This window comes from Pelmatolapia mariae, linkage group LG14 (genome assembly GCF_036321145.2).
Source record: "Pelmatolapia mariae isolate MD_Pm_ZW linkage group LG14, Pm_UMD_F_2, whole genome shotgun sequence".
Classification (NCBI taxonomy): Eukaryota; Metazoa; Chordata; class Actinopteri; order Cichliformes; family Cichlidae; genus Pelmatolapia; species Pelmatolapia mariae.
In genome coordinates, this window is record NC_086239.1 from 6,649,728 (window position 1) to 6,662,683 (window position 12,956).

Below are 12,956 nucleotides of genomic sequence, written 5' to 3' on the forward strand. Positions count from 1 at the left end.
ACTTATTAACGTGCTGCATTTCATTTTCTGAGATTTTGGAATGAAGAAAAAAGAAGAAGAAAAAAAATCACTTAAGCCGAATACACAGTGGAAGCAATTTGCTGATTATGCATCACTTTGAAGCTGCCAGTAGGTCTCTTGCGGACATGCAAGGCTTCAGCTGCCTAGGTTACCCCCTAATGTATTTACTAACAAGTAATACGTCAACTGTATTCTTCACTCTGATTGGTAGTCTCTTCACTTGCCCATTGGACCTGCGCACATCGCGTCACCAGCAGTTATTTTGCCCATAGTCGCTTGAGGTCACCTAATAGACTTCACTTTCTATGGTCTCTGATCACTGTGAATCATTCCCAGTGTTTTCCAGATCAAACAAAAATACTTATTTTTGTTCTTCCCAAATCAGATCAGTATGGATAAATATTATTACAAAGGTAAAACTGAAAGAGTATCTCTGTATGGGGATTTTTTTATTATTCTTTCATATAATAACATGAAGACATGACCAAGTGGAATGATTGACCCACGATTCTCATGAATGATTAAAATGATCATTCAAATTTTCTAACTTATTTATAAGGGAACAATTATCTGCATTTGCATTCTTTTACTCTTTTGCAGTTGCTTTTGTTGCTTTGGAATATTCACATTTGCAATAACTGTAACCCCCAGCCCGACAGGACACTGGTAACCGGGTGCATGTCAACAGTTAATATGTTATTAACTTAGCTGATATTGTTCTGTGGGAAAGAAGTTGGTATATTTTTAAGTGCTTGATGTGTGATGTTATAATCCTGTAAATAATGGGCCATGAAATTAATTTGCTTAATCATTACATAAGACCAACAGAAGCTTTTTATAACGAGTGATATATGCAGGACAACATCTTCCTGAAAAATTATTCCATGAAACTGCCAGTTAACAAGTTAAGACTACAGGAAGAGACAGTAAAATTAAATATAGCAATGAGAAGGGTGGCTGTTCCTGATGAAAGGGCTCAGGTAGTAAGAAATGAGTCATCAAGGTAACATTGCGCTAACACAAGTCTGTTACCATTTGAATACTTCTAATATCTGCAGAAAATAATATTTGCACTAGCGCTAACTAGTTATTTGCTCCAATTGGCTGGTTATTACAAACAAATGATCTGCAGAGCAGGTTCCTGAGCGTCCGTGCTCACAGCCACCTCTGTATATCTAAAATATAACCCTATTAGGCATGCACTGTCTCTGACATGATGCACATCCAAGTGTAGAAAGAACAGTCTGAAACTGAGCATTTAGACCATTCTGAAGTCTTTTGGGTCCGACCTTGATATTTGAAATTTGGCAATCAACAATGGCAATACTGGAAAGAAAACCACTGTTATAATAGTAAATCTATGAAAAAAATAAAGAAAAACTTGTTAGAGCTCTCCAAGGTAAATTGCTAAAATGCTTTGTGGGCTAAATCAGACAAACCCTTTGATTCTTTAATGCTAATCAGTTCTGTCCACACCTCCTGCTATTCACCTTTGTCCCTTGCACAGTTCAAAGACCACTTTACGTCATCCAGAGCTGAGCTGGTTATTATTAAATCTTAACTAAATTATAGCACTCTGGCTTGTTTGAGCTTTCTTTCATAGACTGTAAAAGATGTATGTAGATATCTTCAGGATATCAAAGTGAGGCCAAGTCATAGTTCCATAGTGACATAGGATCAAGTCAATAAAGCCCGAGTTCTTCCACACACAGAGTCCAATAGAGTGGTCTGCGACCAGCTGACAACCACTGATTGTGATTCCAGTGAGCTAAACCGGCGCCGAAGGTGAACATTTTACTGAAATTTTACTTTTGGCTAGCAGCTAGTGAATTTTTCTATTCATGGAAAACATCTCCCTAGCAACTGGAGCTAGGGAAACGTTCACTATGGCAGACAACTCTTGAGCAATGTGCACATGACGTTATGACTAAAAACTGAAAGATATCTACTGGAAGCAGTGTTCTGATGAATTGATGGCTTCAGTCCGTAGTTTCAAGTTTTACTAAATAGGACATTGTGGTGTTTTTGTGGTAAAAAGGATAATAATCGCTGGGTGGGCTTACCCAGTGACTGACGAGTAGCTAAATTTACCAAAAAGTTTAAGGCTTCACAATGGGCCAACCAATATTTGACATCATGGTGGCTAATTCTTTTATAGGGAGTGTATGGGTATTATGCACAATGTACACAAGAAGTAAACATACAGAAGAGCATAAAAGACACTTATTGCTCATACCAACATGGTGGTATAATTTTTTTTATAATTTTTGACCCAGCAGTCCTCTAACTCACCCCATACGTTCCCAAGCAGTGTCTCCAACTTGAAGCCTGTAAAATTGGCTGTGGTGGGGCCCGTCGCATTGGGCTTCAGGTCAGGAAGCGTGATAGATTGAGGGTGCACGGCGAAGAAGCTGATGAAGACAGTGATCAGGACAACAATAACAATCACAAAGATGAGGAAGGTGGTTTTGGCATAAATGTGGGCTCCCACCAGGCACACCAGCAGGCACAGTAGGGCAATCCCAGTGCCATAAAGCAGAGACCACCAGTAGCCAGATGGAAGAACCTGGTAGTGAGAAGTGGCTACATTCCCAGCTAGAAGGATGAAATGAGAGACCCATTTTAATAATGTTAAGAAAGCTTAAATACACAATTCCCAATCTTAATGTGAGTTTTTCAAACAAAAGTACACAATTATGCTAATGAGACAAGCTATGAAAGTGAAAGTTACCTTCAGGGACTCCAAATGTGGACAAGATGGCTTCAACCAGACCGAGCACCATCAGAGCACTGCCGCACACATTAGCCAGGAAGAACATGATGCCGATGCTGCCACCAAATTCTGGTCCCAGTGCTCGGCTGATCATGTCTGAGTGCCGTTAAGGCAAAGCACACTTGTTTCATTCATTCACATGTATGTGCATTTCTCTACGGATAGTAGTCTAATAGTTTCAGGGAATATCATTACCTCCCTTGTAGTTTTTTTGGTTTATATTAGCTTAGCTTAGCATAAAGACTTCAAGCTGGGAAAAATAGGTAGCAAGCTGTCCAAAGACCAGTTAGTGAGTTTTGGGAGTGCTGGTAAGTGGACTGTGTTACTTTTAAACCAAGGCATACTGGCTGTTAACACCCACTTCTAACAACATTTAAACAAACAGCCGTAAAAACAAATTAGACAGGAATACTGGGAGGCTAGATATACAGCAAAGGCAAGAAGTGGCAAAGACAAAGGAAAAGGCTTACGGTGAATTTATAGTGACACCAAGATAAGATCAAAAGACTTGCATCGATTGGCTAGACAGACAGAGACTAATCTGAAAAGGACATGCGTTAGAGTGATTAAGGACAGAGGGCATTTCAACAAGTGAAAAGTGTGCATTGAAAAGATGGAAGGAGTACTCTGAGGAGCTGATGAACAAAGAAATAGAGAGAGAGAAGAGGATGGATGGAAAAAAGATGAATTAGGAAGTGCGGAGGATTAGTTAGGAGGTAGTAAGGGCTGCTATGAAGAGGATGAAAAGTGGAAAGGCAGGTGGTTCAGATAACATAGCTGTGCAGGTATGGAGATGTTTAGGAGAGAGGGCAGTGGACTTTTTACCAGGTTGTTTCACACAATCGAGGAAAGTGAGAGAATGCCTGAGAAATGGAGATATACAGATATGTAGGGTGAACAGGTGAAGGGCAGAGCTGTAGCAGCTGCAGGATAAAGTTGATAAGCCATGCTATGAAGATGTAGGAAAGAGTTGTTGAAGCTAGGCTAAGAGGAATTTTGAATAATCTTGGAAATGCACCATTTAGAACAGTGGACATGATCATGGTTGGAAGGCTGGATCCTCCCAAGTTTCATCCTGCCAAGTCAGTGCCTCATCTAGGGTCATGGCACAAATAAAATGAGAGAAAATCCGAATTGGAATTGGAAAAGCAAAATTGCTAGAAGGCTTTATTAAGTTGCCCAGATACTACAAATGAACCAAAATGTATAGTGTTATTCTTTCACAGTTACCTTCAAGCAAAAATACTTAAAATGTAAACCTGGCTTATTTGCACATTTTAGTATAAATGTGGCTATAATGGTTCTATTGGTCAGGACCCAAAATAAACATGATACTTTAAAGGTGTCTTTAGTACAGATAATCGCCAACCCTAAGTCCATTCAATGTCACTGACAAGTCTTGAACTGCACCAACATACAGATTATATTTGTTTAACTAGTGTTTGTTCTTTCAGTGCCTGCACCACTGGCACTGTTACAGTCGTATGCAGATAGCGTTTCTGTGTGTGTGTTTTAAGAGGATACAATAAGCTCCCCCGGCATCAAGGGCTCCATTGGTGGAGATGGCGCAGACAGACAGCACGGTCATACAGATGATGATGTAGGCCACAACATACATGGCAATAGCCTGGTAGAGCCCAGCCTGTCCCACTGCAAGTCCTAGTCAGAAAGCACAAACATGGTGAGATGAAGCACTAGAAACATTAGAGACCTAGAAAAATCTAGGATGTCTTTCTCAGACATGGTTTAATTTACCCTGCATCACCTGAATCAGAAAACCCATAAATTACGAGCATGCAAGGAAAAAACAGATAAAAGCCAGTGAAAGTAAGTACCCTTTCAGCTGTGTGCAGCTATACGCAGGCAACACAGTGAGTTTAAATACTCAATGTGGGAAGAAATGAGGGCGTAGATACGTACTTAAGTAACTGTCGAGAATTGTTCAGATGTTGGTAACATCTGTAATCTGTACATAGAAAGTCTGACCTAAACTCTTGACTTGCTGGTTGAAATCGAGGTGTGGCTCATATTCCTAATGTGTTGCTTTGGGTCAGTTATCAGTCATCCAAGGTAGGGAGTGATACTGAGAAATATTACCCAGACTATAAAAAACAAAGACTTCAGTTTTATATTTTTTTTTTGTCTTTTTTATGCCCATCACAGACATGTAAAGCCAGTAGACAAAATTCTCTTTGCTTGGAGATGAACCCCAGTAAGAAGTGAACCATCTTTGAAAAATACTTTTAAACCTGAACTTCCCTCACTGAGCCACTAATCGTGTGCTCAACTGTCTGAAAGCAGAAGTTACCAATGTGGTGTTGCACTGGTGACACCACAAATGTGGTATCGAAAATGTGAGCATTTAGAGTAACATGATAATTCCCCCAAACAAGCAGCGGAACCATCATGAAAATGGCCTTTTGTACTGCAGAAACAAATTCATGCTTGCTTCAACTGTATGATGAACACATCTGCAAAACTCCGTCAGGAAATGAAAAATGAAAGCAGCTTTGTCTTCGGCTTAAAAAATGACTCATCAAAACATTCCAACCTCAGCGAAAGTGAAACTGGAATCACATGTTGGAAGAAAATTCCCACTTCTCACAATAGCATCTGTGGTTGGAATGGTTCCTGACAGAAAGAAATTCCGAGGAAAACTAGGGTTTTTACACAACAATAAGTATAACTAAAATTTCTGATATTCAAAAGCGAAGGAATGTGCATCTAAATACATTTGGAACAAGATATTAAGCTCACTTTACACCATGCTAGACACACATTTACCACATTATCACTAGTTTCTGCTGCTGTAACCTTTGAGAGGCATTAAAAGCACCATGGTTTCATACAATGTGACCAGTACTGCTGTGGATCTCACATGATCTCCAAGGACCAGACCTACAATCTCTTTAAGAATGCAGCAGGCACGGTTAATGAATGCAGCTTTACTTTCTTGTCACTATTATCTTGTCAGTAGGGCATATTTTAGTCAAAGTCTTCATCCTTATCTGCGCCAGTTGTCAAGACTGATAAAATAGTAGTTTCACATCCACAATGAAACCCCTAACAGTTCCTGTGCAAGGAGTCTGAAAACAGACACAACACTGTGTTTTCCCTGTGTGTGTGTGTGTGTGTGTGTGTGTGTGTGTGTGTGTGTGTGTGTGTGTGTGTGTGTGTGTGTGTGTGTGTTTTAGGAATCCTCACTGCACAGCAGCTGACGTCTCACGAGACTGAGGGAGGGGGACAGTGGTGGTGGTGGGGTGGGGAAAACAACTAACACAAGCAGTAATGCCCAGATATGAGGGGTTGTGATGAGAGAAAAGAGAAGGTGAAGTTAGATGTGACCTCTTTTAATGCTAAAACACAGAAATAGGGGAAAGTGCATTAAATTATAAATATCTGCTTATTTTCATAGCAAGGTAAACAGTGGATGACCTCAGAGTGCTGCTAACTTAATATAGTATAGTCTATTTTTTATATTTGTCAAATATGTTGTTTTAGCATTATTGAGTATGGTAGGAGGTGTTAGCATACCTCCGATGAGATTGACCGCAGATGTTATCTGTCGTTTAATATTTGGAGACCATTTCTCCTTCTTTTGTATCCTTCTGTCATTTTTCTCTCTGCTTAAAAGGGGGGGGGGGGGTAAAAGTCCTTCTCCCTAGTACCAATAGTTTTTCCTCTCGTGACTAAGGGCTAAATAGATTTGTGGCCCACTGTGATCTTCACTAGAATCTAGTCTTAAATGTAAGGGCAAAATTCTTTGGTAGTTTCATGGATATATAGAGAGAAATCCATCGTCTCAACTGGTCCACAAACAAGTACAACCTGTAGGATTTTAATCGGAGCAGAACACTCAGTTACACCTTCCCTCATTTAACAACACTGAGGGAAATTTTTACATCTACTCACTTTTGTATAACATTAAATTCCTGGCTATCTAAAGCTCCTTTTAGCAAATAAGCAAAGACTGTACATCAGTGAGGTGGGAAAATCTCTCTTACTTCATTCACCACAGAGGCAGGTTATATGAAAAACTATGTGAGACAGTTTAGGGTTTGAATATAAAAAAAAGCTATAGATGTGCCTCCTCGTGATATCAATGAATGAATGCCGTGCATACAGGTAATGGACATATGCTGTCACACCTGTACTGCAAAGCCGGAATGTCACGGAAGTGACATGTGACAGTGACAAGTAACGGAACATAACGGGATTTAACGTGAAAGTTAAAAAAAAATGGGGGGGTCACAGTCGAGACATACACCCTCAACTTTGCTGAAAAGTGCACAATCTCTAAAGAGTTTGGCATCGCTCTTACCAAACAGGTGATTAGCGCACGTCCGTCTAAATGAGCACTCACCTATTCTGAGAAAGACTACCACGCTGAACATCGATAGCAAGGTAGGGATGACTACACCGAAGAAGGTGGAGAGTTTCTTCTGTTGCTTCTGCTGGGCAGCCCTCCGCCCTTGGCTGCCCGGGTTATGAACCGGGGCCTGCCTGCCCGCCTGCGACCGCAGCTCGGATTCATTGACGCTGGTAGAGAGGCGGTAGTGGAGGAGAGGAGTCCGCTCTGTCATGGTGAAACCTGCTCCCGGACTTTCAAAACTTCATTAAAAAAAAGTGTCCCGGATAAATTTGAGCGATCAGACACCAGAGTTTAACTCTTGAAGTCTGCCCGGTTCGTCGAATATCTTCGAGCGTACCAATGAGCGTATTCCAACCGTTTCAAAAACCGAAGCAAGTGTATCAGTGGCGAGTCCTCATCAAAAAGAATCAACTTTACCTACATAGCAAAGCAGTGGTTATGTTAATAATTTAAAAAAACTTAAAATACAAATGCGTGTTAAACCTACATTTTAAAACGAGTAGGCCTTTCCTATAGCGTTATAGTTCTGTTAAATGCCACATCAAGCGACTGTTGTATCGTAACATCTCATACAACTATAGAGAAGAATATCATGTGACACGGGAACGTCAGTTTGTCTTAATAGCGGTGATTTCCGGTTAAAACTGCCACAGTAGAACACATCGGAAAGGCACCGTAATGTAATTATGCCTAACTACCCCAGATGCAAACGTCAGGCAGGTGTATGAAGAGCTACCGTGTGGTTTTCATATGTGTGCGTGTCATATGAAGACCAACATGATTTTTTTTTTAATGCCAGCACAGACGACTATACAAATGTTTTGTTTTGTAGGCAATGTGCACAGCTTCCGGTTTTGTCCTATGTTTTTTCTGATGGCTTGACAAGACGCTGCACTGATTTTCTGATTTTCCAGCGCCCCTTGGTTCCTGCCTGTTGCCTTTGGTCATATGACCAGGTTGGCTGGGCCAATCACAGCAGTCCATTCTTCCGGCCACCTGCTGCATCAGGTTAGCCAGTTATTACGCTTGTGAACCTGGATACCTTCAAGGTCTTACACTGTTACAATGCAAAGTTACCATTCTAAACTTGAAATTATGACAGAAAACATACTAAATGCAGGCTTATTGTTATTATTATATACTTTATTATTTTGTGAAATTGCTGAAGGCACACTGAACATTGATGAACACAGATCAATCATGCTCCTTCAAAATTTTCACACTGTAATTTTAAAATGTAATTTTTTTAAAAGCTATTACATTTTATAGCTTTTTTATGTTTTAAAAGTTCATTTAATATCAATAATTAAAGTGATCCACATAATACAGAGTGGTCCAACTGCTGCCACAGACAGTCCAAAGTCCTCCACAATAAATAAATAACAAAAAACAGAGTGTCTCTAGCAAAGTCTTTGATGGGCACTGCAGTCATTCAGCAATAATTGGCTAGCGTATACATATATATATAAACTGAGCAGCACTTTTACATGTTTTAAATAAGCAAACACATACATACATTTTGTGCAGAATATATAGAAATAAGGCAGAATAGCACATACTCTCTGCATCCATACATATCCATCTGTTATTTATTAACATGAGACATGAGTGCAGTCATTATGATCACTTTTGTTGTAGAATACAAAATTCTCATAAACTTAATCGATTTCTTGCACTCCAGGCCAAGTACACAGAGTTGGGAGCCATCAACAGGTGGTGACGGTGATGATCAATGTCTGATGCATATTGGCACACAATACGATTAATGCAACCTCATACCTACAGAGGGTGCTACAGTCACAGTTTCTGTTGCACTTTGCCATAACAAGTATGAGCACACAGACAGACTGTTCATTTTTAGCACTAGTGTAGGTAGCTAGTCATTACACAGATTCCTTTGCATGGTTCATCTGTGGGCTGTCTGATGTAAAGCCAGGAGAGTAAATAGCACTTTAGTCAGATTTCCTCATATTAAAAGCCAATTTGAATTTTCCTGGCACAGTTGGTTGCGCAATATATCTTTGTAAATACAAACAGTGGGCTTTTAGATCTAAAGCACACTGCCACCACCACTACCAACTCTACTATCAGTCACTGTTGGCTCCTTCACTTAAATCCAAGTGATTCAAGGTGAATGGAATGTCTTAATATTAGTCATGCATGGCAATGGTAATCCGTTGATGTGTCAGTTGCTTGGCTCCAAACTCGAGTATACTCTCACATTTCCCAACTTAGTTGGATGAGCTGAGCATATTGACACTCGGTGATCCCTTAACTTTTTCTCATGCCAGCATGAGGTCCAAACTTCAATGTATCCACTATTTTGATTTAGGATTAAATATCTGCAGAACTAAAGGCAGCCTTAGTAAGCTGTGTGTTCTTCTTCAAATGCAAAGCAGTGTGTAAAAAATTATACCTGGTCAGTTCCAGCTTGTTATCACCATGATTTTGAGCATGTTATTAGGCTTTATGCTAGCACTTGTCTCCATGCACCGATGTAGGCTTCTCTTTCACTTGTACAATTAGACTCTTTAAAAACTGCTCTTTTTGCCTTTTGGAAACTTTTCTGCAGAAGCATTTCCTCCATGTGAGGTTTACATCTTCCATTTGCACTGAGAGCACTCTCAGATTGTTACCTTTAAACATCCTTCCATTCAATGCAAATGTCACAATGTTCCAACTCCCAGTCTTTTCTTCCTGGGTCCTCTCAGCGTACTTCATTCATATCTTCAATCAGGATCAGATTCCTTCCTTTTACTAAGTGAACCTTGTGGACACTCCTTAGCAAAGAGCTCAAGTTTGCCTTTGAGTAGCTGTTTGGAGCCATTCAGCACTTTATTCAGTGTGGTTTCATTTGAGCAGTGCTGCACTACCGAAGGAGACGCTGTCACCAGACCACTCTGTAAGTAAGAAGAACTCAGTTAAGCATTCACTGGCTTTTTTTTTTTTCAGAAAAACTACAAACATTTCTATATAAAGGCTGCTGATAGCATGCTTGTGTCCAAATCTATATGTAAAATTTGTGTCATCTATATTAGACGCAGTATGTTAAAAAAATTAAAGATGGTTTCATTGGGTCTCATTAATCATAAAAGCAACACCAAGGGCACCTCAGGTGTTACATGAAACAAGTGCGTTTCTTGTAACACACTTGTTTCAAGATGCTTCACTGGACTTGCTCAGCATCAACACTCAGGTAGGCTGTGGCATTTAAACAGCAGTCAGTTTGTACCAAGCAGTCCAAACGTTGCCAAGAATATATATCCTCCACACCATTAGACCACCATCAGCAACCTGAACTGTTGATACAAAGCGGGATGGAGCCATGCTTTTATTTTGTGTACTCCAAATTTTGACCGTACTATCTAAAAGATGCAGGGAATTCAAGACTCATCAAATCATGAAATATTTTTTCTAATCTTCTAATGTCCAATTTTCGTGAGTCTGTGTGAATCACAGCCTCAGTCTCCTGTTCTTAACTGACAGGAGTGGCACCCAGTATGGTCTTCTGTTGCTGTAGCCCATCTGCTTCAAGATTTCACATGCATATGCAAGTGTATGCAAACGTGCATACCTTGGTTGTAACGAGGGATTATTTGAGTTATGGTTCCCTTCTTATTAGTTTGAAGCAGTCTGACAATTCTCCTCTGGCATCTACAAGGCATTTTCACCCTGAGAACTGGAGAACTGCTGCTCACTGGATATGTTCCTTTTTTTGCCACTGTTTAAAAACCCTGGAGCTGGCTGTGATGGACAATCTCAGTATATCATCAGTTTCTGAAATACTCAGACCATCCTGCCTGGGACCAGCAACCATGTTATGCCTATGTTCAAAGTCACTTAAGTCACTTTTTGTCATTCTCAGTTCGAACATCAGCAGGTCATGTTGCCATGTGACTGGCTGATAAAACAGCTGTAAAAATAGCCGGTTGAACAAGTGTACCTAATGAAGTGGCCAATGAATGAATATGCGTAAGTGAATGTATCTATAGCCGTTTCTGGTTTTTTGTCTTTAAGCCTCCTTATTTGACTTTTATCGCCTTAAACATTTGCACAACATTTAGGAAAAGTAGTGTTATGATGCATTACCTGAACGTTATTTTTGACAAGTATCAGATAATTGTGGACAATAACACGCAGGTCAACCAAGCAGCTCTGTGTTGTCTGATTTGTTTTAGCCTGCTCTAAACCGTCGTGTAACATTTGGAGGGATGCCAGTACGTCAGCATGCTTCTCCTGGAGCTTGAAAAAAAAAAAAAACACAAACACAAAAACGATTACTTCAGAATAATATCCAGACTAAAAACTTAAAACTTCCATCTATAACAGGTTTATCAAGCCTTCCTGCATCTAAACTGGAAATACCATCGTATTGATATATTCAACAGGTTATTTTCTCAAAGAAAAACATCAAAAGGACTTAATTTCATATGCACCTTTTAAGCAATTCTACAGCATGCGATTCTAAGAGATAACCCACCCATGGCAGACAACCAAAAAATTTTTTTTCGTTTTTAACTTAAAAAGTTTCAATATGCTATGTAACAATTAAATAACAACAAAATAACCCATTGCTATCGGTTACAATCCCAACATACGTGATGGTATCGTGATACTAGAATCAGCAAACTGAAAGATCGTGTGAAGCCTGAGTCGTAATGTTGCAGCCTCAGTTTTACAAATCAAAATATTAAACAGAAAAAATCATTAAAACAATCATTTCAATAATGCTGGAAAAATATCATGCCTTATAAATTTGCAGTGCCACCTTCTTTCAGGTTTATCTGTCCACTTAATGGGTGTTATTACTTCCTATCATTCCCACAGTTAAGTTCAGATTGGGCAATATGTGTTTACTAAAGGCCTACAGTTGTCTGCAGCATCATGCACGCCAGCATCTTAATGTTGGCAATGTGAACTTTGGATTGTGTCCATTTCTGATGAATTTCATTCAGGACTTGAAAAGGATTAAGTTCAGTAGAATTTCACTCATTATTCATAAGCACTCATCATGTCCCCATGTACGATATGAATGAATGAACATGAATGATGCAAAGTTTATTTTTGGATGCTTCTTCCATGCCATACCTCTCGCTCATAGGCGAACAGCAGCAGGCAGTCTAAACGGGGTCATGCTAAATTCCTTCCTTCGAAAGTCTTTATCAGATTTATCTTAGCTGTTATGGCCTTTGTTTCTCTTTCTAGAGTTTTGAACTGCACATTTTAGTCAATCTTACAGCTGATGTGAAGTTATCGCAGTTCAGTGAATCTCATTTGATAAGAAATGATTAAAATGTTTGTTGTTGGTTTTTTCAATGATTTTTTATTAAAGCATTTTACTTTTAATCACTTTTGATATTTAGCAATATATCTGCAGACCTAATATTAATTCCAACAATCAGGTGTGTTTTGTGTTTAGAACAAATTGTCAGCATGTCCGCATTCTTATTGTTAGCAGTGTTTGCAGGGGCTTATGCAAGGAGACATGACTGGGCCTCCCAGGTGCCTACCTATTGATGCAGTTGGGCTACAGTACTGCTAGTCTTACAATGCACAGTGCCATCGCTGATAGCACAGATAGGACCAGTGATAGACTATAACTTAAGTTACACACTTCACAGAATTGCTGCTTGATGTCCTTAAACATGTCACTTCGTTGCTCGTTGTTTTACAGATTTTCAAATATATAATCTATAAATCTATGGGCAGAGTCAGGGCAGAGTGTATATACAGTAAAAATCTATTATAGTTACCAGTAACAACACTGACAATGCTGTCAGACCGGAAGAG

General features: G+C 39.6%; 1 protein-coding gene across 1 annotated transcript in view; it reads right to left on the bottom strand.

Moving 5' to 3' along the window:
• Positions 1 to 7,595, bottom strand: part of zgc:153039 (uncharacterized protein LOC767698 homolog) — a 75,753-nt gene extending 68,158 nt beyond the window's left edge. Inside the window, exons 1-4 of the mRNA XM_063493133.1 lie at positions 7,158 to 7,595; positions 4,319 to 4,453; positions 2,753 to 2,890; positions 2,314 to 2,616 (exon numbers count right to left, since the gene is read on the bottom strand). Of these exons, the coding sequence (XP_063349203.1) occupies positions 2,314 to 2,616; positions 2,753 to 2,890; positions 4,319 to 4,453; positions 7,158 to 7,377 (796 nt within the window). The 5' untranslated portion in view covers positions 7,378 to 7,595. The remainder of the gene's footprint in view (positions 1 to 2,313; positions 2,617 to 2,752; positions 2,891 to 4,318; positions 4,454 to 7,157) is intronic.
• Between the last annotated feature and the right edge of the window lie 5,361 nt (positions 7,596 to 12,956).